Source organism: Bombina bombina, chromosome 1, assembly GCF_027579735.1.
Source record: "Bombina bombina isolate aBomBom1 chromosome 1, aBomBom1.pri, whole genome shotgun sequence".
NCBI lineage: Eukaryota > Metazoa > Chordata > Amphibia > Anura > Bombinatoridae > Bombina > Bombina bombina.
The window spans coordinates 444844801-444872027 of record NC_069499.1 but is presented as its reverse complement, the minus strand read 5'-3'; the positions used below and the strand labels follow the sequence as shown (position 1 = coordinate 444872027).

At 40.7% G+C, this 27227-nt stretch overlaps 1 protein-coding gene across 1 annotated transcript in view; it reads right to left on the bottom strand.

Moving 5' to 3' along the window:
• The window catches only part of UBR3 (ubiquitin protein ligase E3 component n-recognin 3), a 1090259-nt gene that overhangs the window by 637930 nt on the left and 425102 nt on the right, over positions 1-27227 (bottom strand). The window contains 3 exon segments of the mRNA XM_053698420.1: positions 15408-15549; positions 18399-18484; positions 22565-22698. Of these exon segments, the coding sequence (XP_053554395.1) occupies positions 15408-15549; positions 18399-18484; positions 22565-22698 (362 nt within the window).

Here is a 27227-nt window from a genome sequence, read left to right as displayed (position 1 = left end):
GACAACACCTCGAGAAGACGGATTCAAAACACAGAAACAACGGAAACACACTTCAGCACTGATCATTATACCAGTTGAAATTCTTACAATACAGACTCAGTCAAATCAGTGTGATCAGCCAGACACACCATAAGGTAACCAACTAAAAAGAACATTTCAGCATAAGTACCACACATCGCAATATCGTATCTTATATACCCTTTCAGCACAGTACTGTACAAAACAAGAAATAGAAAGAAACTTTTTACATATCAGCCAATCAAGTTTTTTCAGTTGCTTTTAACGTTTTAACTGTTTTTTCTGATAAATTGTATGCACAATATCGTAGAAATTGCCTTTTAATTGCTTTTCAATATATGAATGTATAAAACAGATACAATCTATATAGAACAGATGTCAAAATACAATGTATAAATTTTTAGATACAACTGTATGATTTTAACATTAGAAACACCGGTGTTTACATATATATTTTTAGTTTGTGACAACCACATGTACGTATACAAATAAAGTATTTTTAAACATAATATCTATTTCCTTATCTTTTCAAAAAAGAATACACAAATCAGAGGTACTTATAAAGACCGTCAACAACCACAAATTCTTTTTTACTAGGAATAGCAATTTTATTTGAGCCACCTTATTCAACATTTAATTATATAAACTTTTTGGGATAAGTTTTAAAGGTGAGCTATATTCCCTACCAATTAGCAGTCTAACCTTTTTCAATCTCCTGATCAATCCTTTGGTTAAAGAAAAAATATATCTAACTTTGTTCACAAAACCACCTAATCTTGGAGAAAAATAAAAAAGGGTGCTTTGCAGAAAAACAAGTGTTGACAACTCAACTCTTCTAGCAAAAAATATTGCTAAAAGAAATAAAGCATTCAAAGACATAAGATGAATATCAAAACTCTGCATAGGTTTAAATTGAGAAACCTACAAAACTCTAAGAACCAAATTAAGGTTTAAGGAGGACTAATTGGCTTAATACTGACTAAAGATTAAACAAAGTTCTGATTATCCGTAAAATTAGCAAATTTCTTGTGAAAAAAAACCAAAGGAGCCGAAATACTGTCCCTTTAAGGAACTAGCGGATAAACCCTTATCTAAGCCATCTTGAAGAAATTGAAAAATGCTACAAATTCTAAAAAAAATGCCAACTAAAACCCTGTTTTTCACACCAGGCAACAAAACATTCCAACCCTTGTGATAAATCTTTCTTGTCACAGGTCTACAATCATGAATTAAGGTTTCAACTACAGAATCAGAAAAACCTCTCTGTTTCAAATTTAGGCATTCAATCTCAAACCATCAAGTTGAGAGATTTGAGATCCTGATAAAAGAAAGGATCTTGAGACAGAAGTTTGTGACGCAATGAAAGAGACCACGTAGGATATATGGGCATTTAAACCAGATCCACAAACCAAGTTCTGTGAGGCTGAGCTAGAGCAATCAGAATAATTGCTAATAGCTCCTGCTTGATCCGAGCTATCACTCTTGGGGGGTGAATATGTCACTATCCAATACTTCAGTCTCCCCTCTGTCCCAAACTGCAGCTCTCTGAAGGGGAAAAATGGGCATTAAATCGGTCAGAGGACCCCTCTAAACGAAAAAATCTGTAGCACCTATATTTTTCTTCTTCCTCTTGTGGAGGAAAAGTTAAGACTGACTTTCAAGTGACATGGAAGTGTTTAAGTGCCCTTGAAATTTGGGAATCTTTACCTCCTCCTAGTCGCCAAGAGCAAAAATCCCAACAGTAATGACTCGTGGACTCACCACTTTTATGAAAGAAAAAGTGTGTTAAGAAAACCAAGTAGCTGCCTTACACATGTTGTCAATGAAATTAAGAAAGGCCCAAGAAGTAGCTTATTCTAGTGGAATAAGCAGTAATGCGCTCAGGCAGAGTTTTCTCTGCGACCAAATAAGCTTTGAGAATTAAAGCTTTAAGCAAAGCTTCTAAAGTAACAGCTTTAGATTTCTGACCTTTGCAACACCCAGAGAAATTAACAAAAAGTGAAGAAAAGAGTTTGAAATCTTTTTTGGCTTCCACTTAATATTGTCACAACATCCGAATTGTGGAAAATATGCTCCTTAAGAGTTCTTTGAAGAAGGACAAAAAAAACCCCCACAATTTCCTGATTGTGTTCTCCTGGCCAGAGGAAAAACATAAATTATGCTTACCTGATAATTTCATTTCCATCATGGGGAGGAGAGTCCACTGCTTTATTCATTACTATTGGGAATTAAGAACCTGGCCACCAGGAGGAGGCAAAGACACCCCAGCCAAAGGCTTAAAAACCTCTCCCACTCCCCTCATCTCCCAGTCATTCTGCCGAGGGAACAAGGAACAGGAGGAGAAACAATCAGGGTATAAATGGCGCCAGAAGAGAAATTAAATTTAGGTCCGCCCACCGGAGATACAGGGGTGAGCCGTGGGCTCTCCTCCCCACAATGGAAATTAAATTATCAGGTAAGCATAATTTATGTTTTCCATCTAAAGGGGAGGAGAGTTCACGGCTTTGTTCATTACTATTGGGAACATATACCCAAGCGGTAAAGGACACTGAATGAAACTGGGAGGGTAAAAGGCGGACCCTAATCTGAGGGCACCCCAGCCTGTACAACCTTTCTCTCAAAAGCGGCTTCAGCAGAAGCAAAAACGTCACATTTGTAAAACTTCGTAAAGTATGTAAGGAAGACCAAGTAGCCTAGAGAAGGACAGGCGGCACTCCAGGATAAAAGTTAAAAATTAATTCTTTATTCAAAGATGCATTAAAATAACAACACTCATGTTGCAAACAAACAAAAGGTGGAGGAGGAGGAAACCTTACATGTTTCGTGCCCTGCGGCACTTAATCATAGGTACCTGGAGTGCCGCCTGTCCTTCTCTATATTACTTTTTGGTCTGCTCAAACCTATTTTTTGTGCTGGCACCGCGCCCACACAGACCTATTACCCACCTTCAGGATTTTGGAAAGGATCATTCTGTTCAGCTGTGTGATGTGGACTGAGCGACGCTGCACCTCTCTCACTACAAGACCAAGTAGCCGCCTTACAAATCTGCTCCATAGAGACCTCATTCTTGAAGGCCCAAGATGAAGCCACCGCTCTAGTGGAATGAGAAGTGATCCTCTGAGGAGGCTTAAGTCCCGCTGTCTCGTAAGCCAAAAGGATCAAGCTCCACAGCCAAAAAGACAAAGAAGTAGCAGAAGCCCTCTGACCCCTGCGCTTCCCTGAATACACAACAAAAAGATATGTAGATTTGTAGCCTGAAGACAGAACTTTAGGGCACGGACAAGATCTAGATTATGAAGTAATCGCTCCTTCAAAGAAGAAGGGTTAGGGCACAGAGAAGGAACAAATATTTCCTGATTGATGTTTCGATTGGACAGCACCTTGGGAAGAAATCCCAAGCCGGTGCAAAGAACAGCCTTATCCGAATGAAAAACCAGATAAGGTGGCTCATGTTGCAAGGCCACCAGTTCAGATACTTGTGAGCCGATGCAATGGCCAACAGGAAAAGAACCTTCCAGGACAGAACCTTAATGTCAAGGGAATGCAAAGGGTCAAACGGGAACCTTTGCAAAACCCTAAGGACCAAGTTCAAGCTCCATGGGGGAGCAGACTGCTTAAAGACAGGCCTGATCAGAGACAAAGCCTGAACAAAGGATTGAATGTCAGGGAGCTCAGCGAGTCTCCTGTGTAACAAAACAGATAATGCAGAAATCTGTCCATTTAAGGAACTAGCGGCAAGTCCCTTCTCTAAACCTTCTTGAGGAAAGGACAGTCTGGAAACACTCACCTTGTGCCAAGGGTATCCATGTTTCTCACACCAGGTCAAGTAAGTCCTCCACACCTTATGGTAGATGCGCAGAGTGACTGGCTTCCTTGCCTGAATTAGAGTGTCAATCCCACTTTCAGACAAAACCTCTCTTGGAAAGGACTAAGAGTTCAATATCCACGCAGTCAGTCTCAGAGAATTGAGATTCTGATGTTGGAAAGGACGCTGTACCAGCAGGTCCCTGCAACAGGGTAACCTCCATGGCGGAGAGGATGACATGCCCACCATAACCGCAAACCACGTCCTCTGTGGCCATGAAGGATCAATCAGAATGGTCAACAATCTCTCTGCTTTATGCGTGTCACTATACGAGGTAGAAGTGGTAAGGGAGGAAAAATGTACGCTAGATCGAACCCCCAAGGCACCGCTAATGCATTTATCAGTTCTGCCTGGGGGTCCCTCGACCTCGACCCATAATGGGGAAGTTTGCAATGGAGTCTGGACGCCATGAGGTCTATCTCAGGCAGCCCCCATCTGAGACAAATCTCCGCAAACACCTTGGGTGAAGAGACCATTCCGCCGGATGGAATATTTGCCTGCTGAGTAAGTCCGCTTCCCAGTTGTCCACACCCGGGATGAGGATTGCCAAAAGCGAGCAGTTGTGGGCCTCCGCCCATTCCAGTATCCGAGACACCTCCCTCCTTGCAAGGAAACTCCTCGTACCCCCCTGATGGTTGATATAAGCCACCGAGGTAATGTTGTCCGTCAGAAACCTTATGAAGTTGAACGCCCCCGGTGGGGCCACGCCTTCAGAGCATTGTAGATCGCTCGAAGTTCCAAGATATTTATCGGTAAAAGGGACTCCAGCCAAGACCATTTTCCCTGTGCCATTCTGGCACCCCAAACAGCTCCCCATCCCGCCAGACTCGCGTCCGTGGTCACAATCTCCCAGGACGGTCTCAAGAAGGATATCCCCAGTTGTTCCGCCGTTCCACTGCCTCACCATGCATAACTGCAGAGGCCTGAGATGAAACCTGGCAAATGGAGTAACGTCTATGCCGGAGACCATGATCCCGATCACCTCCATACATTTGGCCACCGAGGGCCTCTCTGAGGATCGAAGGACAGACAAGAGGACGCAAGCTTCCTGTATGTCTGATCCGTGAGAAAAATCTTCATGGACACCGAGTCTATGATCTTGCCCAGAAACTCCACCCTGGTGCTGGGTACCAGGGAGCTCTTTCCGGAGTATATCTTCCAACCATGAGATTGAAGTAACAGGAGCAGAGACTACTGCCTGACTGAAGGACGGTGCCTGAACCAGGATTTCGTCTAGATAGGGCGCCACTGCAATGACCCTGGATCTGGCTACAGCAAGCAGGGCCCCAAGAACCTTTGTGAAAACTCTAGGGGCCGTCGCCAGACCGAAAGGAAGGAAGGGCCACAAACTGGAAGTGCTGGTCCAAAAATGCAAATCTTAGGAACTTGAAGTGATCCCTGTGAATTGGAACATGAAGGTAGGCATCCTTCAAGTCTATTGAGGTCATTAACTGCCCCTCTTGAACTAGGGGCAAAATGGACCTGATCGTTTCCATTTTGAACCACGGAACGGACAAAAACTTGTTTAAACACTTCAGATCCAAAATCGGGTGGAACGTGTTCTTTTTTGGAACTACGAACAGATTTAAATAATACACTAGATCCCTTTCTGCAAGGGGTACTGGTACGATAACACCTAGAGAGGAAAGATCCCTCACACATCCTAGAAAGGCCTCTTTCTTTTCCAGCCTTGATGTCAGGTTTGACACGAGGAATCTGCCCCTGGGAGGGAAGGACTTGAATCCTATCCTGTAACCCTGGGAGACAACCTCCAGAACCCAGTGGTCCTGAACATCCTGCAACCAGGCTTCGGCGAATAGAGATAACCTGCCCCCTACTCAGACCGTAGACCTGTCGGGGGCCGCCCCTTCATGCCGACTTGGTCCCTGTGGGCTTCTTGTTCTGTTTGGGCTTCCAAATTCCTTTGGACTAGTCCTCTTTAGCGGCGGGCTGATGGTGCTGGGCTTTATCTGCACGAAAGGGACGAAAAGTAGGTCCTTTCAGTTTAGCTTTCTTATCTTGGGGTAGGAAGGCACCCTAGCCTCCTGTAACAGTGGAAATGATTGAGTGCAGGCCTGGACCGAACAGAATCTTTCCTTGAAAAGGCAGGAACAGCAACTTCAATTTAGAGGTCATTTCCGCCGACCAAGATTTCAGGCACAAGGCCCTACGCGCTAAAACCAAAAAACCTTAGCATTTAGGTGAATAATTTGCATATTGGCATCACAAATGAAAGAATTGGCTACTCCTCAAAGCCTTAATCTTTTCCTGCACCTCTTCGAAAGAAGGTTCACCCTCAATCATTTCACCTAGGGAATCACACCAATATGACGCAGCTCCAGCAACCGCGGTTATGGCTGCTACTGGCTGAAAAACAAACCCTGTGTGCTAAAACATCTTTTTCAGCATGTTCTCCAATTTTTTATCCATGGGCTCTTTGAACAATGAACTATCCTCTAGGGGAATAGTTGTTCGCTTAGCGAGCGTGGAGATGGCCCCATCCACCCTAGGAATGGTCCCCCATAGCTCCAACTGAGTCTCCGTAACGGGAAAAAGTTTCTTAAAGGACGAGGAAGAGGAAAAGGAAGAACCTAATCGAGCCCATTCGTTCTTGATAATGTTAGCCATCTTTATAGGAACAGGGGAGGTCTGGGGTACCACCCTGTCCTCATAAACCTTATCTAGCTTAGGGATAGCAGGTTCCCCTGGAAGCTTCGGCTCTGGAACCTCTAGAGTAGCAAGCACTTGGCTTTAGCAAAAAGCGCAAATTCTCCATCTTAAACCTATAGCCAGCTCCTCTGCTGTAGCTTTAGATGACACGGATACCAACAAAAAACAACTCCCCTCTGAAGCATCGGAATGGGCCTCGTCATTGAACCTCTCTGCAGGAGCATCCGACGAAGACAAGTCCTGAGTCGGGCCACTCTGAAAGGCCCTACGCTTTCACTTAGAAGAACGTGGTAAGGCATGTGCAATAGGGGACTCAACTCGGGAACACATCTCACAAAATGGAGAACCCTCAGAGGACGGCTCAGTGGTACTAGACATTCTTTTAGTTTAGATGTCGCGATCCTCTCAAGGCATGTGGAACATAATTAGGGAGGCTGGTCTACCGGAACCTCACAATAAACACAGGTATGAAACTTTGTCAAAGAGGGAGTACCCTCTAACGCGCCAATCCTCCATAGCTTGCGCTTTTATTAGAATAAAAGAGAAACCAACAGGCACCTTTATAAACCACCAAAGGCCGGGGCACTCACCACCTCCTATGAACCGGAATATAGAAACCGCTTTGTCTCCTCTGTCGCACATCAGACCGGAAGTGAAGAGCCACACCCGGTCACGCGGGTGTCTCGCAGGACCTCCCCTGCCTAAAGGGGGAAACGCGCCAAAAAAAAAGACAGCGCAAAAACTCCCAGAAAAGAATCTGATAGTTCCACACATTGCCAGAGCCTCATCCCGCACAGCACAGAAATGACACAAACAATATCATGTATAAACCCCCCCTGTTCAATAATCCCCGTACCAGGAATATTAACCCATGATTCTGTAAAGATAAAAGGCGCCACACTGTGGCCCTGTCTTCTATATTAACATTGTATATAAAATGAAACGATCTTACCAGAATCCACGCTGTGGAACAGGAACAAGACCCTTCAAGTGTGACAGGTCATAGCAGCACTCCTGACATGGACTTGAGAGAAGAAAGCAGTCTGCGAAACTCGTTGATGCCGATTGCTGTAGGAGCGGTTAATATGAGTTGGGATGGTTTCACAAAAGAAACTCTCCCTGTATCTCCGGACTCTAACTTTCACCCAAGCCCTTACTGAGAAGCCTTATAGGGCTACTTAAAACTCCTGTCCCATTGCGTAGAGTAATACCCTTCATAAGAGACCTCCAAATCTTCGGCACCTCTCTGCCACCTCCTGTGATGAAAGGCAAAGAATGACTGGGGGATAAGGGCAGTGGGAGAGGTATTTAAGGCTTTGGCTGGGGTGTCTTTGCCTCCTCCTGGTGGCCAGGTTCTTAATTCGCAATAGTAATGAATGAAGCTGTGGACTCTCCTCCCCTTTAGATGGAAAGGACCAGCCAAGTTCTTATCAGCATCAGGTCCGAAAGCCAGCGTCTGTAAGGGCACCATTAATGCAGAAACATTTGTATACATTTTGGAGCAACATATGCTGCTATCTAGACTTTGTCTTTTCCAGGGATCTCCCACCATTTTCCAGTAGGACAATGCCAAACCACATTGTGCTCGGATTACAAGCGCATGGTTGCGTAAGCAGAGAGTGCGGGTGAAAGCATGGCCTGCCTGCAGTCCTGACCTGTCTTCGACTAAGAATGTGTGGCGCATTATGAAGCACAAAATAAGGCAACAAAGGCCCCATACAGTTGCACAGCTGAAGACATGCATAGTGGATTAATGGTGAAAAAAAATCTGCTTGCTAGACTTAACCAACTGGTATCTTTAGTGCCTAAACGCTTAATAAGTGTTATTAAAAGAAAAGGTGATGTTACACAGTAAACAGTAGTAAACAGTCGACTGTCCCAAAATGTCATCAGATTTGAAATGAGTATATTTTTAAAAATACATTAAATTCACAAAGTAAAACATAAAATAATGTGTTAATAATGTGTTTTCGATATAGTACAGGGTGAATTGAATTTTCAAATGAGTGTTTTTGTGTTTTTTTTTTTTGCTTTTTCCGAATTGGGGTTGTATCTGTTAGATACTACCTCTGGAGGAAAAGAATAGCTAGTGCAAAGAATAGCCTTATCCAGATGAAAAATCAGAAAAGCAAGTTTTGAATGTAAACTGAAAGCTCAGAAACACATCTAGCCAAAGAAAAAGCTTGAAGAAAAAACAAAATTTATGCTTACCTGATAAATTCCTTTCTCCTGTAGTGTGGTCAGTCCACGGGTCATCATTACTTCTGGGATATTAACTCCTCCCCAACAGGAAGTGCAAGAGGATTCACCCAGCAGAGCTGCTATATAGCTCCTCCCCTCTACGTCACCTCCAGTCATTCGACCAAGGACCAACGAGAAAGGAGAAGCCAAAGGGTGTAGTGGTGACTGGAGTATAATTCAAATTTTTTTTACCTGCCATAAAAAACAGGGCGGGCCGTGGACTGACCACACTACAGGAGAAAGGAATTTATCAGGTAAGCATAAATTTTGTTTTCTCCTGTTAAGTGTGGTCAGTCCACGGGTCATCATTACTTCTGGGATACCAATACCAAAGCTAAAGTACACAGATGACGGGAGGGACAGGCAGGCTCTTTATACGGAAGGAACCACTGCCTGAAGAACCTTTCTCCCAAAAACAGCCTCCGAAGAAGCAAAAGTGTCAAATTTTTAAAATTTGGAAAAAGTATGAAGAGAAGACCAAGTTGCAGCCTTGAAAATCTGTTCAACAGAAGCCTCATTCTTAAAGGCCCAAGTGGAAGCCACAGCTCTAGTAGAATGTGCTGTAATTCTTTCAGGAGGCTGCTGTCCAGCAGTCTCATAGGCTAACCGTATTATGCTACGAAGCCAAAAAGAGAGAGAGGTAGCCGAAGCTTTTTGACCTCTCCGCTGACCAGAATAAACGACAAACAGGGAAGACGTTTGTCGAAAATCCTTAGTTGCCTGTAGATAAAATTTTAGGGCACGAACTACATCTAGATTGTGTAGCAGACGTTCCTTCTTCGAAGAAGGATTAGGACACAAAGATGGAACCACAATCTCTTGATTGATATTCCTGTTAGTGACCACCTTAGGTAGGAACCCAGGTTTAGAACGCAGAACTACCTTGTCTGAATGAAAAATCAGATAAGGAGAATCACAATGTAAGGCAGATAACTCAGAGACTCTTCGAGCCGAGGAAATCGCCATTAAAAACAGAACTTTCCAAGATAACAGCTTGATATCAATGGAATGAAGGGGTTCAAACGGAACACCCTGTAAAACATTAAGAACTAAGTTCAAACTCCATGGTGGAGCAACAGTTTTAAACACAGGCTTGATCCTAGCTAAAGCCTGACAAAAAGCTTGAACGTCCGGAACTTCTGACAGACGTTTGTGTAAAAGAATGGACAGAGCTGAAATCTGTCCCTTTAAGGAACTAGCGGATAAACCCTTTTCTAAACCTTCTTGTAGAAAAGACAATATCCTCGGAATCCTAACCTTACTCCATGAGTAACTCTTGGATTCGCACCAATATAAGTATTTGCGCCATATCTTATGGTAAATCTTTCTGGTAACAGGCTTCCTAGCCTGTATTAAGGTATCAATAACTGACTCAGAAAAACCACGTTTTGATAAAATCAAGCGTTCAATTTCCAAGCAGTCAGCTTCAGAGAAATTAGATTTTGATGTTTGAAGGGACCCTGGATCAGAAGGTCCTGCTTCAGAGGTAGAGACCAAGGTGGACAGGATGACATGTCCACTAGATCTGCATACCAAGTCCTGCGTGGCCATGCAGGCGCTATTAGAATCACTGATGCTCTCTCCTGTTTGATTCTGGCAATCAATCGAGGAAGCATCGGGAAGGGTGGAAACACATAAGCCATCCCGAAGGTCCAAGGTGCTGTCAAAGCATCTATCAGAACCGCTCCCGGATCCCTGGATCTGGACCCGTAACGAGGAAGCTTGGCGTTCTGTCGAGACGCCATGAGATCTATCTCTGGTTTGCCCCAACGTCGAAGTATTTGGGCAAAGACCTCCGGATGAAGTTCCCACTCCCCCGGATGAAAAGTCTGACGACTTAAGAAATCCGCCTCCCAGTTCTCCACTCCCGGGATGTGGATTGCTGACAGGTGGCAAGAGTGAGACTCTGCCCAGCGAATTATCTTTGATACTTCCATCATAGCTAGGGAGCTTCTTGTCCCTCCCTGATGGTTGATGTAAGCTACAGTCGTGATGTTGTCCGACTGAAACCTGATGAACCCCCGAGTTGTTAACTGGGGCCAAGCCAGAAGGGCATTGAGAACTGCTCTCAATTCCAGAATGTTTATTGGTAGGAGACTCTCCTCCTGATTCCATTGTCCCTGAGCCTTCAGAGAATTCCAGACAGCGCCCCAACCTAGTAGGCTGGCGTCTGTTGTTACAATTGTCCAGTCCGGCCTGCTGAATGGCATCCCCCTGGACAGATGTGGCCGAGAAAGCCACCATAGAAGAGAATTTCTGGTCTCTTGATCCAGATTCAGAGTAGGGGACAAGTCTGAGTAATCCCCATTCCACTGACTTAGCATGCACAGTTGCAGCGGTCTGAGATGTAGGCGTGCAAAGGGTACTATGTCCATTGCCGCTACCATTAAGCCGATCACCTCCATGCATTGAGCTACTGACGGGTGTTGAATGGAATGAAGGACGCGGCATGCATTTTGAAGCTTTGTTAACCTGTCTTCTGTCAGGTAAATCTTCATTTCTACAGAATCTATAAGAGTCCCCAAGAAGGGAACTCTTGTGAGTGGAAAGAGAGAACTCTTCATTTCGTTCACCTTCCATCCATGCGACCTTAGAAATGCCAGTACTAACTCTGTATGAGACTTGGCAGTTTGAAAGCTTGAAGCTTGTATCAGAATGTCGTCTAGGTACGGAGCTACCGAAATTCCTCGCGGTCTTAGTACCGCCAGAAGAGCACCCAGAACCTTTGTGAAGATTCTTGGAGCCGTAGCCAATCCGAATGGAAGAGCTACAAACTGGTAATGCCTGTCTAGAAAGGCAAACCTTAGATACCGGTAATGATCTTTGTGAATCGGTATGTGAAGGTAAGCATCCTTTAAATCCACTGTGGTCATGTACTGACCCTTTTGGATCATGGGTAAAATTGTCCGAATAGTTTCCATTTTGAACGATGGAACTCTTAGGAATTTGTTTAGGATCTTTAAATCCAAGATTGGCCTGAAAGTTCCCTCTTTTTTGGGAACCACAAACAGATTTGAGTAAAACCCTTGTCCTTGTTCCGACCGCGGAACCGGATGGATCACTCCCATTAATAAAAGATCTTGTACGCAGCGTAGAAACGCCTCTTTCTTTATTTGGTTTGTTGACAACCTTGACAGATGAAATCTCCCTCTTGGGGGAGAGGATTTGAAGTCCAGAAGGTATCCCTGAGATATGATCTCTAACGCCCAGGGATCCTGGACATCTCTTGCCCAAGCCTGGGCGAAGAGAGAAAGTCTGCCCCCCACTAGATCCGTTCCCGGATCGGGGGCCCTCAATTCATGCTGTCTTAGGGGCAGCAGCAGGTTTCCTGGCCTGCTTGCCCTTGTTCCAGGACTGGTTAGGTCTCCAGCCTTGTCTGTAGCGAGCAACAGCTCCTTCCTGTTTTGGTGCAGAGGAAGTTGATGCTGCTCCTGCTTTGAAATTACGAAAGGAACGAAAATTAGACTGTCTAGCCTTAGGTTTGGCTCTGTCTTGAGGCAGGGCATGGCCTTTACCTCCTGTAATGTCAGCGATAATTTCTTTCAACCCGGGCCCGAATAAGGTCTGCCCTTTGAAAGGTATATTAAGCAATTTAGATTTAGAAGTAACGTCAGCTGACCATGATTTTAGCCACAGTGCTCTGCGCGCCTGAATGGCGAATCCGGAATTCTTAGCCGTAAGTTTAGTTAAATGTACTACGGCATCCGAAATAAATGAGTTAGCTAACTTAAGGGCTTTAAGCTTGTGTGTAATCTCATCTAATGGAGCTGATTCAAGTGTCTCTTCCAGAGACTCAAACCAAAATGCTGCTGCAGCCGTGACAGGCGCAATGCATGCAAGAGGTTGCAATATAAAACCTTGTTGAACAAACATTTTCTTAAGGTAACCCTCTAACTTTTTATCCATTGGATCTGAAAAGGCACAGCTATCCTCCACCGGGAAAGTGGTACGCTTAGCTAAAGTAGAAACTGCTCCCTCCACCTTAGGGACCGTATTGCCATAAGTCCCGTGTGGTGGCGTCTATTGGAAACATCTTTCTAAATATCGGAGGGGGTGAGAACGGCACACCGGGTCTATCCCACTCCTTAGTAACAATTTCAGTAAGTCTCTTAGGTATAGGAAAAACGTCAGTACTCGACGGTACCGCAAAATATTTATCCAACCTACACATTTTCTCTGGTATTGCAACTGTGTTACAATCATTCAGAGCCGCTAACACCTCCCCTAGTAATACACGGAGGTTTTCCAGCTTAAATTTAAAATTTGAAATATCTGAATCCAGTTTGTTTGGATCAGAACCGTCACCCGCAGAATGAAGCTCTCCGTCCTCATGTTCTGCAAACGCAGTGTCTGACATGGCCCTAATATTATCAGCGCACTCTGTTCTCACCCCAGAGTGATCACGCTTACCTCTTAGTTCTGGTAATTTAGCCAAAACTTCAGTCATAACAGTAGCCATATCCTGCAATGTGATTTGTAATGGCCGCCCAGATGTACTCGGCGCTATAATATCACGCACCTCCCGAGCGGGAGATGCAGGTACTGACACGTGAGGCGAGTTAGTCGGCATAACTCTCCCCTCGTTGTTTGGTGAAATATGTTCAATTTGTACAGATTGACTTTTATTTAAAGTAGCATCAATGCAGTTAGTACATAAATTTCTATTGGGCTCCACTTTGGCTTTAGCACATATAGCACAGATATCTTCCTCTGAATCAGACATGTTTAACACACTAGCAAATAAACTAGCAACTTGGAAATACTTTTCAAGTAATTTACTATAATATGAAAAACGTACTGTGCCTATAAGAAGCACAGAAAAAGTTATGACAGTTGAAAATTAATAAACTGAAAAGTTATAGCATCAAATCTTTGTAAAAAAAAAACAACACAATTTTAGCTAAGGATTGCTCCCATTAGCAAAGGATAACAAACCCTGATAGCAGAAAAAAAATACAGAAATAAACGTTTTTTATCACAGTCAACTACAATCTCACAGCTCTGCTGTGAGTGATTACCTCCCTCAAAACAAGTTTTGAAGACCCCTGAGTTCTGTAGAGCTGAACCGGATCATGCAGGGAAGACAGGAAACTTCTGACTGAATTTTTTGATGCGTAGCAAAAGCGCCAAAAAAGGCCCCTCCCCCTCACACACAACAGTGAGAGAGATCAGTAAACTGTCATAAATTAAATAAAACGACTGCCAAGTGGAAAAAAATAGTGCCCAAACATTTTTTCACCCAGTACCTAAGAAAATTAAACGATTTTACCTGCCAGCAAAAAACGTTTAACATTAAATAAATTAAGTGTTATTAAAAAGCCTGTTGCTAGTCCCTGCAAATTAGGCTAAAGTCTTATGCATACAGTATAATTCCAGTGAAGTGCCATTCCCCAGAATACTGAAGTGTAAAATATACATACATGGCAGCCAGTTGCTGCTACTGCATTTAAGGCTGAGTTTACATTATATCGGTATGGCAGAATTTTCTCATCAATTCCATTGTCAGAAAATAATAAGCTGCTACATGCCTCTTTGCAGATGAATCTGCCCGCTGTCCCCTGATCTGAAGTTTACCTCTCCTCAGATGGCCGAGAAACAGCAATATGATCTTAACTACGCCGGCTAAAATCATAGAAAAAACTCAGGTAGATTCTTCTTCAAATTCTACCAGAGAAGGAATAACACACTCCGGTGCTATTATAAAATAACAAACTTTTGATTGAAGGTATGAAACTAAGTATAATCACCACAGTCCTCTCACACATCCTATCTATTCGTTGGGTGCAAGAGAATGACTGGAGGTGACGTAGAGGGGAGGAGCTATATAGCAGCTCTGCTGGGTGAATCCTCTTGCACTTCCTGTTGGGGAGGAGTTAATATCCCAGAAGTAATGATGACCCGTGGACTGACCACACTTAACAGGAGAAATACCCTTTCAAAATAAAGGTCTAAACCAGGGATGCCCAATAGGTCGATCGCAATCTATCAGTCAATCGCGAAGGCGCTGCTGGTAGATCGCGGCCATCTCTTTAATTGGTTTTCCCTGTAGCAGTCCATGGGGACACTGGGGACATGACATTTTTTTCACAGTTTTTTTTTAGAAATTTGGGCACAAATAAAACCCAGTGTGTGTGTGTGTGTCTGTGCTAGTCAGACTGTAAAGGCAGGCAGGCAATCAATGGGTACACTGGGGACAGACTTACAGGCAGATTATACTGCATAGAGAGTGCTTGGGAGTCACTGGAAGAAATGTCTAAATATGACCTGAGGTGGGTCCTTAAGTAACAGTCACGTTACTTATCAGTAGCTGTCACGTGACTAGCAGAAAAAGGCGCTATTCTGAAATGGGGCAAATTACTGCAAAGTCCCTTTAATTTAAAAGGACATGAAACACAACATTTTTCTTTCATGATTCAAACATAGCACATGATTTTAAACATCTTTCCAATTTACTTCAATTATCTATTTTTTTTTCGATTTACCTTTAAACAACATATCATAGATTTTACTTCTTTATCTTTGACACAGGCATTAAATACATAGCTCCATAATTTACAAAAGATTATTGAGGTAGTTTCTCAGCATTACAAATAAACATGCACCACATACGTACCTTTGGGTGTATACATTCCTTGTTGCATGGAACCTCCAGGCTCAAACACAGGAGCTTTAAAATCAGCAACAGCAGACAACATAGACTCAAAGCTACAGCTGCCAGGCATTATACCACTTTTGGGATTAGGGTTTTCTGGAATGTTAACCATAATTTAAGGAAAATGTATTTTCATTACAGTCAGTTATGCCAAGATGACGTACTTAATGTAAAAAAGCTGTGATTATTAAAAATAAAAATATAACTGCATAAATTAATAGACAAGAACTATAAACATTTCTTCTGACAATAATGCCATAGTTGAAATTGAATGTTAATGCAATGTAAAAATGAATCAGTGGTGTAAAAAAGAGGGGGCGTAACATAAACCATTTTTGTTTAGTGCAAGATAAAATCCAACATTCATTTGTAGTGGGTAAGCAAATAAAAAATGTGATAAAATAGAAAGTTCCTAAGTTCAAAGGTCTACATTGGTGCATCCAGCTCTATATGACTTAGCTGCAAGTAAGTTTATTTAGCAGCCAAGAAGAGTACAAAATCCAAGGGAAACCAAATAACCTAATCCTTTATCAACACTGGTCATGTATGTATATACAAATAAATATAAAAAAATAATATATATATATATATAATGCAAATAATATCATGTTATACATATTTTTAAAGGGACATTAAACTGCTCGGCACTACTACAATAGCATGGTCACTACTCATTATGCTATTGATTTTCCTTCTGTTCCCAAATGGTGAAGCGCCATCTCTTCATACTGGATGCCGCCATCTAGTAGTTTAGGTATTTTCACACACTGTAACAGAAACAAGGTATATTTACAGATCAGTAAGACTACTGTATAATGTGCTTCACATTAGGTCACACGATACAGAGCGGGAGTTTTACATTTTTTCAGTGGCTTCCTTGTTCTATGTTATTGCTGAGTGGTTTTTTTTTATTTATTTTGTATATATTTTATGCAACTTATAAACTATAAAAAAAATACAAAAATGTAAAACTCAAACACTGAATCACGTAAACTAATGCAAAGCAAATAATACAGCTGTCATAAAGCTGGCTGCATCACTGATCTGTGAGTGTGCACTGCTTCTTTGAAAGGATGTGGAAATATCTGAAGAGGCGGAGCTTCAGAATATAAAACTTCTCTTTTTAAAAAAACTGTTGTCAACAAAAATGTACTCTGGTGGTAACTATATTTCAGGCTTGGAAAGGTTGACTATTTAGGTATGTATACGTATGTGTTTCCTGGCACTTTGCAGCTACAATTATATTTTTATACTTGTATTTTTTATCTAAATAAAAAACACTGTAACTTCTGTTTGCAATGTTTAAACCTAATTATTTAAACATCTTTTTAAAAACATGTGAAACCTTACTTTTATTTTTCTTGTAAGGTGAACCTTGAAATACATTGTATTTAATGTTAAAAAAAAGAACTGTTTTGAAGAGAGCTACAAGCACAGGAGGGAACACTAGAACGTGGTGTGTAGTAACTATTCTATTGTAGTTAATGTCCCTTTAATTGTCACACCACAAAGTCAAATCTCCTTCCAATGGGTCAGTACCAAAGTATTACCTTAATAAAGAATTATTAGAGAAAGGGTTTTTTTGTTTTGTTTTGTTACAGAAAGGGTGGTTGATTCATGGAATAAACTTCCAATAGAGGTGGTAAACACAAGGACTGTAAACTAGTTAAAAAGTATCTGGGACAAGCATAACGCTCGCTAGAAGAAATTAGTGACATCAATTAATCTAAGACTTGCCGGTCCTTTTGGTTACTATGTAACATCAAATTCTATGTTTCAGTTTCTAAAATGTTGATGGGAAAATAAACTAATGAAAGTACCTTGTGCCCTATGATGCGGCATATACTGCCACCCAATAGTTATTATAGACTTTACAGAAAACTGAACCACAAGTTGAAACATCACCTGCTTCAATGCTACAGAAGATTTATCTAATACACATTTTGAGAACTGTGATTTCAAGGAATTTATCTGTAGTGGAGTCAAACAGAATTGGACATTTACTCAGTAGAAGCTGCACCAGTACTACTATAATTATAGGCTCTATCTTTGACTGAACCACATTTCCTCAAATATGAGACTGAAAAGGACCTAGAATTACAGAAAATCCACCATGGTAAGTAGGAAAATCTAGATGATACTTTCTAAAGCACTGAGAATGCTTTAGAAACTGGATGAAGCTTTAACTACAGTATCTTTTGAATACTGAGGTTTTGACAGCCCTTTTAAATTAAACTTTTCTAAACTAAGTTAAGCCAAATGAAAATGATTAAGATGAAAACATGGGGTAATATGTATGAACAATAATATAAACAGACTGATCCTACAAATTAGTAGACCACCGCCTTCTAAATTATTATGTTATGAGGTCCTTTTGTAGGAAGAAAACCTTCAAAAATGTGTTGATTGCTACTAGACAGGACAACAAAACTTCTATCTAGTCAATAGACATAAAAAACATTGTTGTAAACACAACTGCCACACAGGTCTCAAGAAAGTTACTATGTCCCATTCAAACAATCCACATGCTGTTAGAAATGTTAGCTAAAACAGAGGATAATACTTACAAAAGGAGGGAGAGTAACACCTGACGACCTTTGAATTCATATGTATATCCCTTCAAGGGATAGAGAACTACATAACCATTTGCAAAAAAAAACTGATATGCGACGAGATATTTTATCAATAGCAAGACCACAAAAGTATGTTATGGCTCTGACTGCAGAGAATAAAAGTTTAACTTAACCCTGCAAAAACACTGCACAAATGGTGGACACATTCAAAATATTTCATAACAAATTTCATATTTACACGTCTACTTCTGAAATAAAAAGGTAAAGCATACAAGTGGAGGTCTGAACAGAAAACAATTATTATTATTTTTAATCTAATGATTATACAAATGCATAACTATACAACATTTACCCCAATGCACATTTATATAAAGGATATAAGGTCAAGTAGCGAGCTGTGTGTCCGGTCATTCATACAGAGCTGCGCGATCATCTCTGCTCGGAGTATCTCATCATCTGTCATTCCTAATTATGGAATTTAAAAAATAAATATATTTTTATCTCACACTTGATTTGCAAAATTCATGCACACAGTTTTTAAATAAATGCATAAAACTGAAGCCCATATTTTTGCTCATGTAGTGTCAGCATTCAAATTGTAAAAAGCAGTAAGTCCTGTGTTGACCTGAAAAAACTCAATTACGGAGATAAGCTCTGGAAAATGAGACATCCAGCATGAGATACATAGTGACACAAGTAACAAAGGAGGAGGATAGCACTAGGACAGACAATTAGATTTCAATATCACATGCATATTTCTGTATCATCTATGTGCAGGACTTTATTAAGAAACCCAAACATTATGTGTTAATTTAAATTTAAAAGAGGAGACCTAGAACCAACCCTTGAGGCACTTTTTTTCAAACTGAAGGTGGCACATATTTATTTAGATTTTACAAATGTCATTAATTTACAATACAAGAAAGGGAAATAAAAGCACATCTATGGGGGGGTGGGGAGCCATCTACCTAAGAAGCAGGACGTGCAATGCTGTAGCTCCGGCTCTAATACTTAATAAATTGGGGTAAAATCATAACTTCATGTACAAATACGCAGCATTATTGAAGCTCCCCATGAGATCCCTTCATACAGTATCCTGATAATCGAGTTTGGGCATATGCTTATTCCAACTACCTGCAACCTCACAACGCATTCACAAGGGTGCAGACAGCGAGCGCAGTAACTTCAAATTAAGAACTAGCAGTGGCAAGGATAAAAGCTCACACTGCCTGCATAGTGACTCAATCTATGTACCTAGTTTGCTGATATGAGTTATCGAAGTAACCTTTAAAGCAACACCAGCAGTATTGCTAACTTCTCTAAAAGGAAAATGGCAGTCGTCGAGGATTGGGAGTCAATAGCTCTGGGCCTTATTGAGACTTCCTACCGGTTCCTAGAGACACAGCTGATCAAGATCTTTGCTGCTGCAACTTATAACTGTAGTCCACCTACTCTGCTGGTACAAAGGCAAGAAGCATACAATACTGGGGAAGATAAACTGATCATAACGACCGATAAATTTAGTGGTAGAGCAGAGGCCCTGCTCCATGATTCATAGCCGTACCAGCGAATTCAGGCCCAAACCGGGAAGAGCGCAGACCAATGGGTTCCTTATTTCTCACTTGATGCTGGGAATCCCTGCTCTTCAAGTGCTCACTGCGGTCCGGGAACGCCACTAGAACTGAATCTGTGGAGCGACATTCAGCGGCGTTGCCTGCGCATTCCAGAGAAGCCCTTGCACGAACCCCAGAGCATCTGCAGTAGCGACATGATCCGTTCCCAGATCACTCATTCAAAACTGCTCATGATATTTCATCCAGCGAGAGGTGAAGTGCATAGCTGGCCGGAGCAGTCAGCCCAAAGAGCGCATACAGTCCCGCGATCTGGCATGGGATGAAAGCATAGTCTATAGCTACCCAGAAGTCTATACTTAGACATGGACCCATACGTTCTATAGTTAATTTCCAGTTTGATTACACTTGTGTTCACTAGCATGTATCTTAGACATTATTGGGGTGGAAGTCACTCACTGTTATTTGTTTTACCAGGTTATAGATCTAGTGTACATATTAATGTTGATACCAGCTATCCAGGCGCACTAGCCACTCAAGGTCTACCCTAATAATTTAATTTGTTTTGCTACATTAGCTGCATTTATTGTAGATATACCTGTATTGTACTTATATTATTTGTATATACTGAGCATTGGACACCACTATGTATGTACAAACGTTTTCTACACTGTTTTGTTTTTTCTAGGTTGAGGCCATGTTTCTTTTAGTATTTATGTGGGGGGGTTTTCCTTGTAGTTTGTCTCCACCTACAGGTGAATTTTGGAATAATTTCTTCTCATGTGAGACATCCATTATTTCCACACTCCTACTAGTGCCTACCAGGACTCACTTAGAGACTTAATAATTTGAATGCAGAGATTCATTTCTCCACGGCACAGGCATTGCCAGCGGCCGAGGCTACGCCCTTATATTTATTAAGTCCTACCATATAGCTGATGTATAATGCTTAACCGCTTTATCCCCCTTTCTATAATGCTACAGCTCCATTGTTGTCATATAACTTATACAGAGTGTGCTGTCTGGTCCCACATCAACCCCAACTAAAGGCTCCATATTATTCTGGGGGCAGTCTATCATAGTCAAGCTTGTCTTATACTACAAAGGTCCCATTCTAACTCCTGTAACTTATTTTCGCATACTTATGGTAATTTACCACATCTTAGCCAAATCAGGCCACATGTCGCTTGGGTAGTATATCTCATGTTAATTCATAGAGCACAATATATCCGTCAAATTTAACCTAAATTAATATCCCAACTATTTGGAGCTTGGCAGATCTGAAAAGAGATTAGAAGCTGCAATTCACTTGTCATTAGGTTTGGCTGCTTAGTCCACAAGTATCTTACTAGGTGCTCCTCCGGTCTAATTTAAGATTTAGAGTGTAAACCCATAACTTGCTGGGGTGCACATAGCTATACTGTGACGCATAGTTTTAGCCAGAAGCTTATCACACTGTCTTTGGTGTAGGCAGGCCCTGCATCACTATTATCATCTATGCCTTTAGTATATACAGCATTTCGATTAAGCTCCATAAGCTAAGTCAGCCCTATGAATATAGAACTTGAGGCTCCCCCGAACCAGGAATAACATTAGCCCAATATTTAATTAGAATATAAGTTACTTACTACACTTCAATAACCACCTCCTCCCCTCACCACTATCTTATAATGTACCTCCTAGGTAAGGAGGCCTATCTATGCGGTTTTTCTAACCAATACCGCAACCTACCCCATTTATTTCTTTTTTCTATGCGCAGCTTTTAACTTTACCATAATGTTGACTTTATTTCTCCTACCTAGTCAAGCGAAATTGATAAGCCTCACTTACAAATCGAGTTAAAAGTTTTAAGTTCAATATTTTCAATTTCATTACACTACTTATATATAATAAAACTTGTTCTGTTGTATTATAAAAAAATAAGGAAGACACATGAAGACCATTCTTTATCTCCATATTGTGAAATATATACCACAACTATTGTTTGCATTACACTTACTTTAAAATTTTAAATACTTTTCATTGGCAAGTCTGTGTATTCTAAGCATCCCTACAGATCTAGAATATGTATAACTTTGCATTCCTATATATTCTTATGTCTATGTAACTTTGTGATAATATGCATGTAACCTTATTGCTTTTTTATGTGTCTTCAATAAAAAGATTAAAAATAAAAAAGCACATCTATTAGGCATCTTCTCTCAAACTTGTTCTTATGTGAAACATATAGAGTTGTGGTATTAGTGGAAGAGGATTAAAAGTTATTCTTCAATATCAATAAACTATTAAATGAGAGAAGCAAGTGGTAGGGAGGAGAATGAACAAAGGAGCGTGAATGTCAAAATATGTTTCAGATAGAGCACTGGTTTTTAAACCTGTCCTCAGGCCTCCCCAACAGGCCAGGTTTACTGGATTACCTTGTATGAGAGCAGATAAAATAACCATGGTGACTAATTAGCTGATTATTTCACCTGTGCTCTAGTTCAGATATCCACAAAATGTGGCCTGTTAGGGAGGCCTGATGATAGGTTTGAAAACCAGTGAGATAGGATTTAACAACAACAAAAAAATACTTTTCTCTTGGTATCCTTTGCTGAAATGTAGTTCCTTTTCTTTGAGAACATACATAGAACTAGGAAGGCTCAGAAGTGTGCACTTGACTTGAGCATTAAATGTAATACAATATAAACATTGTGGCAAACAGCATGTGCAAAATAAGGAGCCTACGTAGGTACACCCTCATGAAGAGGAGCTAAGTTTCAATAAAGAATACCAAAGTAAACATTATTAAATATGTTCTTTTAAAACTTTAATCTTGACTTTAACCTCCTTCACAGTGATGCAAGACTGCAAAGAAGTCCATAATACAAAAGGAAAAAATGTTACATTTCAAGGAAGTGGATATCACACAAATCTTAAAATGGAGATCTGAATTTTATAAATGTACATATTTTAAAATGAAAAGTTCCCTTACCTAAATGTAAACGAAGGCTTAACAGAATGACAAGAAATGTAAGAGCCCCTTCAAGCATCGATCGTTCGTGATCTGAATCAAGAACTGTGTTCTGGTGCTGGGAAGCCATTGTTAGAAGATCTACTACTTTAAATCTATAAGAAGCAAGGCAAAGATCATTAGGGTAATATATCAGTCTACTATACTTGCTTTGATGGATGAATAAATACAATATATTATATCTATAGTAAAATAACTATCTAAACCTCAATGTAACCAACCATTGTTCTGTTATAAAACTAAATTATTGCTTAACTGATCACTTTTTTTTCTTTCAGGATGGTGAGAGTCCACAAGCATTGACGTGTTAGATTGAAATCCCACCACTAGGAGGCGTCAAAAAACCCCAAAGAAGAAGAGCGTTTAAGCCCTCCCACTAACCTGTACTACTCAGTTTAACGCATAGCCAAGCAGAGAAAAAGAAACAGACAGGTATGAAAGACAAAGCAGGGTATATAGAGATGCAAATAAACTGCTGCCAAAATTAAAATGAAATTGGATGGGGTCTCCTGTACTCTCACCATCCTGAAAGAAAATGATTTATCAGGTAAGCATACATTTTGTTTTCTTTCATATGATGGTGAAAGCCTTGACATGTGGGGTTTAATTCCCAAGCTGTGGCATTTACGACAAGGAAAAGGTGGGGCAAAAAGAAGGAAGTTCCTATTTGCCAGACACTGTGGCCTGAAGGACTGTCCAGCTAAAACAAGCTTCTGAAGAAGCAAAGACATCAAAACTGTAAAACTTGGTAAAAGTATGTAGGGAAGGCCATGTTGCAGCTTTGCAAATCTGCTCCATTGATGCGTAATTTTTTTAAAGCCCCCGAAGTAGCAACTGACCTAGTGGAGTGAGCTGTTATATGTTTAAGTGGCAAATTTCCCACAGACAAGTAAGGTTTGTGAATCACCTGATTTAGCCAAGAAGCTAAAGTTACTGCAGTAGCTATTTGACCTTCACGAGGACCAGAATGATGTACAAATAAGCTTGCGCTCTGTCTGAAATCTTTAATAACCTGAAGATAAAATGTTTAGGTGCTTACCACATCTAGGTTATGAAGAAGCCAAAAAACAATAAATTGCTTATATTTAAAGAAGAAACAATCTCAGGTAAAAAAGTCATATTTAGTACGAAGTACAGCTTTATCCTTGTGGAAAATGAGAAAAGGGGAGTCACATAAGGCTGATAGCTCTGAAACTCTCCTAGCAGATGATATTGCTAGAAGAAAAATAACTTTCCAGGACAGGCACCTAATATTGAAATGGGCTTAACAACAGGTCTAATTCTCACTGAGGCCTGAACAAAAGTTTGAACATCAGGAAGTTTGGCTATCTTCTTCTGAAAAAGAAAATAGAGAGACACACTCACTGAGACAGAACAAGGTCTCCCTAAGAGTAAAAGGGGAAACCAGACGTGGACCTCACTGACGAGGCCCAAGAGAGGCCGAAACATACGTCTGGGGTTTGTTGTTTGTCTTGTTCATAGAAGAATTGCCTGGTATTTTGGTGCTGGACTGTCATTGGGCAGGATCAGACTGATATGCTACAGGATATTTTTTCTCTGTGAAAAGACATAGTGTGCAAAAAGTGACTGCACCCTGAGTGGCACTGGCCTTGTGGACAAGCACATAAGTTTTTCTAGCTATTGTTCTGTCTCAGTGAGTGCGTGTCTCTATTTTCTTGATTTTATGTAAATTGCTCTTAGGTCCTGATTGAAGAGCTTGAAGAATCGCCAGAAGATCCAAAATGTTTATAGGTAACCTTGCCTCCTGAGGAGACCAAATTTGTTGCGCTCTCTGAGCTCCCCAGACCGTGCCCCATGCTGAAAGACTAGCAACTGTAGGGACTATGGCCCAGGAGGGATGAAGAAACCAAGTCCAATAGGACTACATAAAGGTTGTCTATCCACCAGGATAGAGATAGTCTTACTGAGGAATCCAGAACAATTTATTAATATAAATGCACATAAGTCCTTGTCCATTGACCAAAACAAGCAAATTGAACCTTGAATCTGTGAGTGTCCGTTAAAGAAAGGCACATGGCCACCGCGTTTATGAAGACTCCCAGAAAAGAAACCTTGGTAGCTGGAGACAAAGAGCTTGTTGGAACATTTATCTTCCAACTGTAATCTTGTAGAAAGGATAGAAGCATGTGATTGTGAGAGATCGCTAGGGAGGAGCCTGAGTTCTGATCACATCCAACAGGGCTTTGTGAAGATGCAGCGGCTAACCCAAAGGGAAGGGCAACAAATTGGAAATGTTTGCTGTGGAAGGCCAATCTGAGGAATAGATGATGGTCCTTGTGAATGGGTATGTGAATGTAAGCCCAGTATTGTATATTGTAGACATGAATTGACCCTGTTGGATTAGGGGTAAAATTGAAAGAATTGTTCCCATATTTAATGTTGGAACTTGGAGAAACTTGTTTAGAGTCTTTAAATACAATATGTGTCTGAAACTTACCTACTTTTTTGGACCAAAAAAGAGGTTGGAATAGAAACCGTCACCCTGTTCCCAAATAGGAACAGGCTAAATAACTCCCATAACCTCCAGATTTTGAACACAGTGGAGAAAGGTGGCCACCTTCTAAGGATTTTTGGGGACATGAGATATAAGCCATCATCTACGAGGCATTGAAAACGTATGCTGTAACCCTGGGAAATGATGTTTAAAACTCAGGGGTCCTGGACTGATTGCCACCTGGCCTCCTGAAAAAGACAAAATCTACCCCTACCAGAAGAGATTCTGGATTGGGGGCCACACTTTCCTGCAAATTTAGAATTGGTATTTGGCTTCTTGTTCTGCTTAGCCTTAGACCAGGATGAACCTGGTTTCCAGGAAGGTTTGGAAGATTCTATCGTTTGGTAAGATGAGGACTACTGATCCCTAGAGGTATGAAAGGAATGAAAATTATTTCTTGGTCTATTCTTTACTACTGATTTTTTCTCCTGAGGTAGGAAAGCTCCTCTGCCTCCAGTAAATGTAGAAATAATTAAGTCCAAACCAGAACCAAACACAACTTTTCCTTTTCGAGACTATGTCAGTGGACCAAGACTTCAGCCATAATGGTCTAATCGTTAGGACTGCAAAAGACATGTCCTTCATATTAATTTTGATAATGTCAATAACTGCATCACAAATGGAGTTATACATATTCAAGGCCCTGATACAATTTTGCAAATATTCTCCAGATGCTTCATTAGAAACCATTGGATATAAGGAATCCCAACATAATGCTGCAGCTTCAGCAACGCAAGTTACAGCTTCAGCTGGTTTGAAAAAAAATATTCCAACTTATGATCCATAGGGTCTCTGAGAGGTACTCTCCTCTAAAGGGACAGTGGTACGCTTAGCTTAAGTAGAGATAGCGCCAACAATCATCGGAATAGACTCCCACAATTCTAAAGTCTGTTCTGGTAAAGGATACATTTTCTTAAATCTAGAAGACGGACCAAATGGCATACCAGTTTTTTTCCAATCCTTTGCGATGATCTCTGTGACCAGATCAGGAACCTGAAAAACTTCAGGAGTTTTTGGAAAAGGCTTAAAAATAACACTTAATTGATTGACAGGCTTGTCCTCAGTCGATTTTACTTCAGATAGACCCACGGTTTTGAGCACTTCATGTAGCAAAAAAATGAAAATGTTCTACTTTAAACCTTCTGAGGAAATCTCACAACTGTCAGAGAAAGTTATATATACATATATATATATATATATATATATATATACATATATATACATATATATATATATATATATATATATATATATATATATATATACATATATATATATATATATATATATATATATATATATACAGGGAGTGCAGAATTATTAGGCAAGTTGTATTTTTGAGGATTAATTTTATTATTGAACAACAACCATGTTCTCAATGAACCCAAAAAACTCATTAATATCAAAGCTGAATAGTTTTGGAAGTAGTTTTTAGTTTGTTTTTAGTTATAGCTATTTTAGGGGGATATCTGTGTGTGCAGGTGACTATTACTGTGCATAATTATTAGGCAACTTAACAAAAAACAAATATATACCCATTTCAATTATTTATTTATTTCATGTAATTAGCAAGAGTCCATGAGCTAGTGACGTATGGGATATACATTCCTACCAGGAGGGGCAAAGTTTCCCAAACCTCAAAATGCCTATAAATACACCCCTCACCACACCCACAATTCAGTTTTACAAACTTTGCCTCCTATGGAGGTGGTGAAGTAAGTTTGTGCTAGATTCTACGTTGATATGCGCTCCGCAGCAAGTTGGAGCCCGGTTTTCCTCTCAGCGTGCAGTGAATGTCAGAGGGATGTGAAGAGAGTATTGCCTATTTGAATGCAGTGATCTCCTTCTACGGGGTCTATTTCATAGGTTCTCTGTTATCGGTCGTAGAGATTCATCTCTTACCTCCCTTTTCAGATCGACGATATACTCTTATTTATATACCATTACCTCTGCTGATTTTCGTTTCAGTACTGGTTTGGCTTTCTACAAACATGTAGATGAGTGTCCTGGGGTAAGTAAATCTTATTTTCTGTGACACTAAGCTATGGTTGGGCACTTTATTTATAAAGTTCTAAATATATGTATTCAAACATTTATTTGCCTTGACTC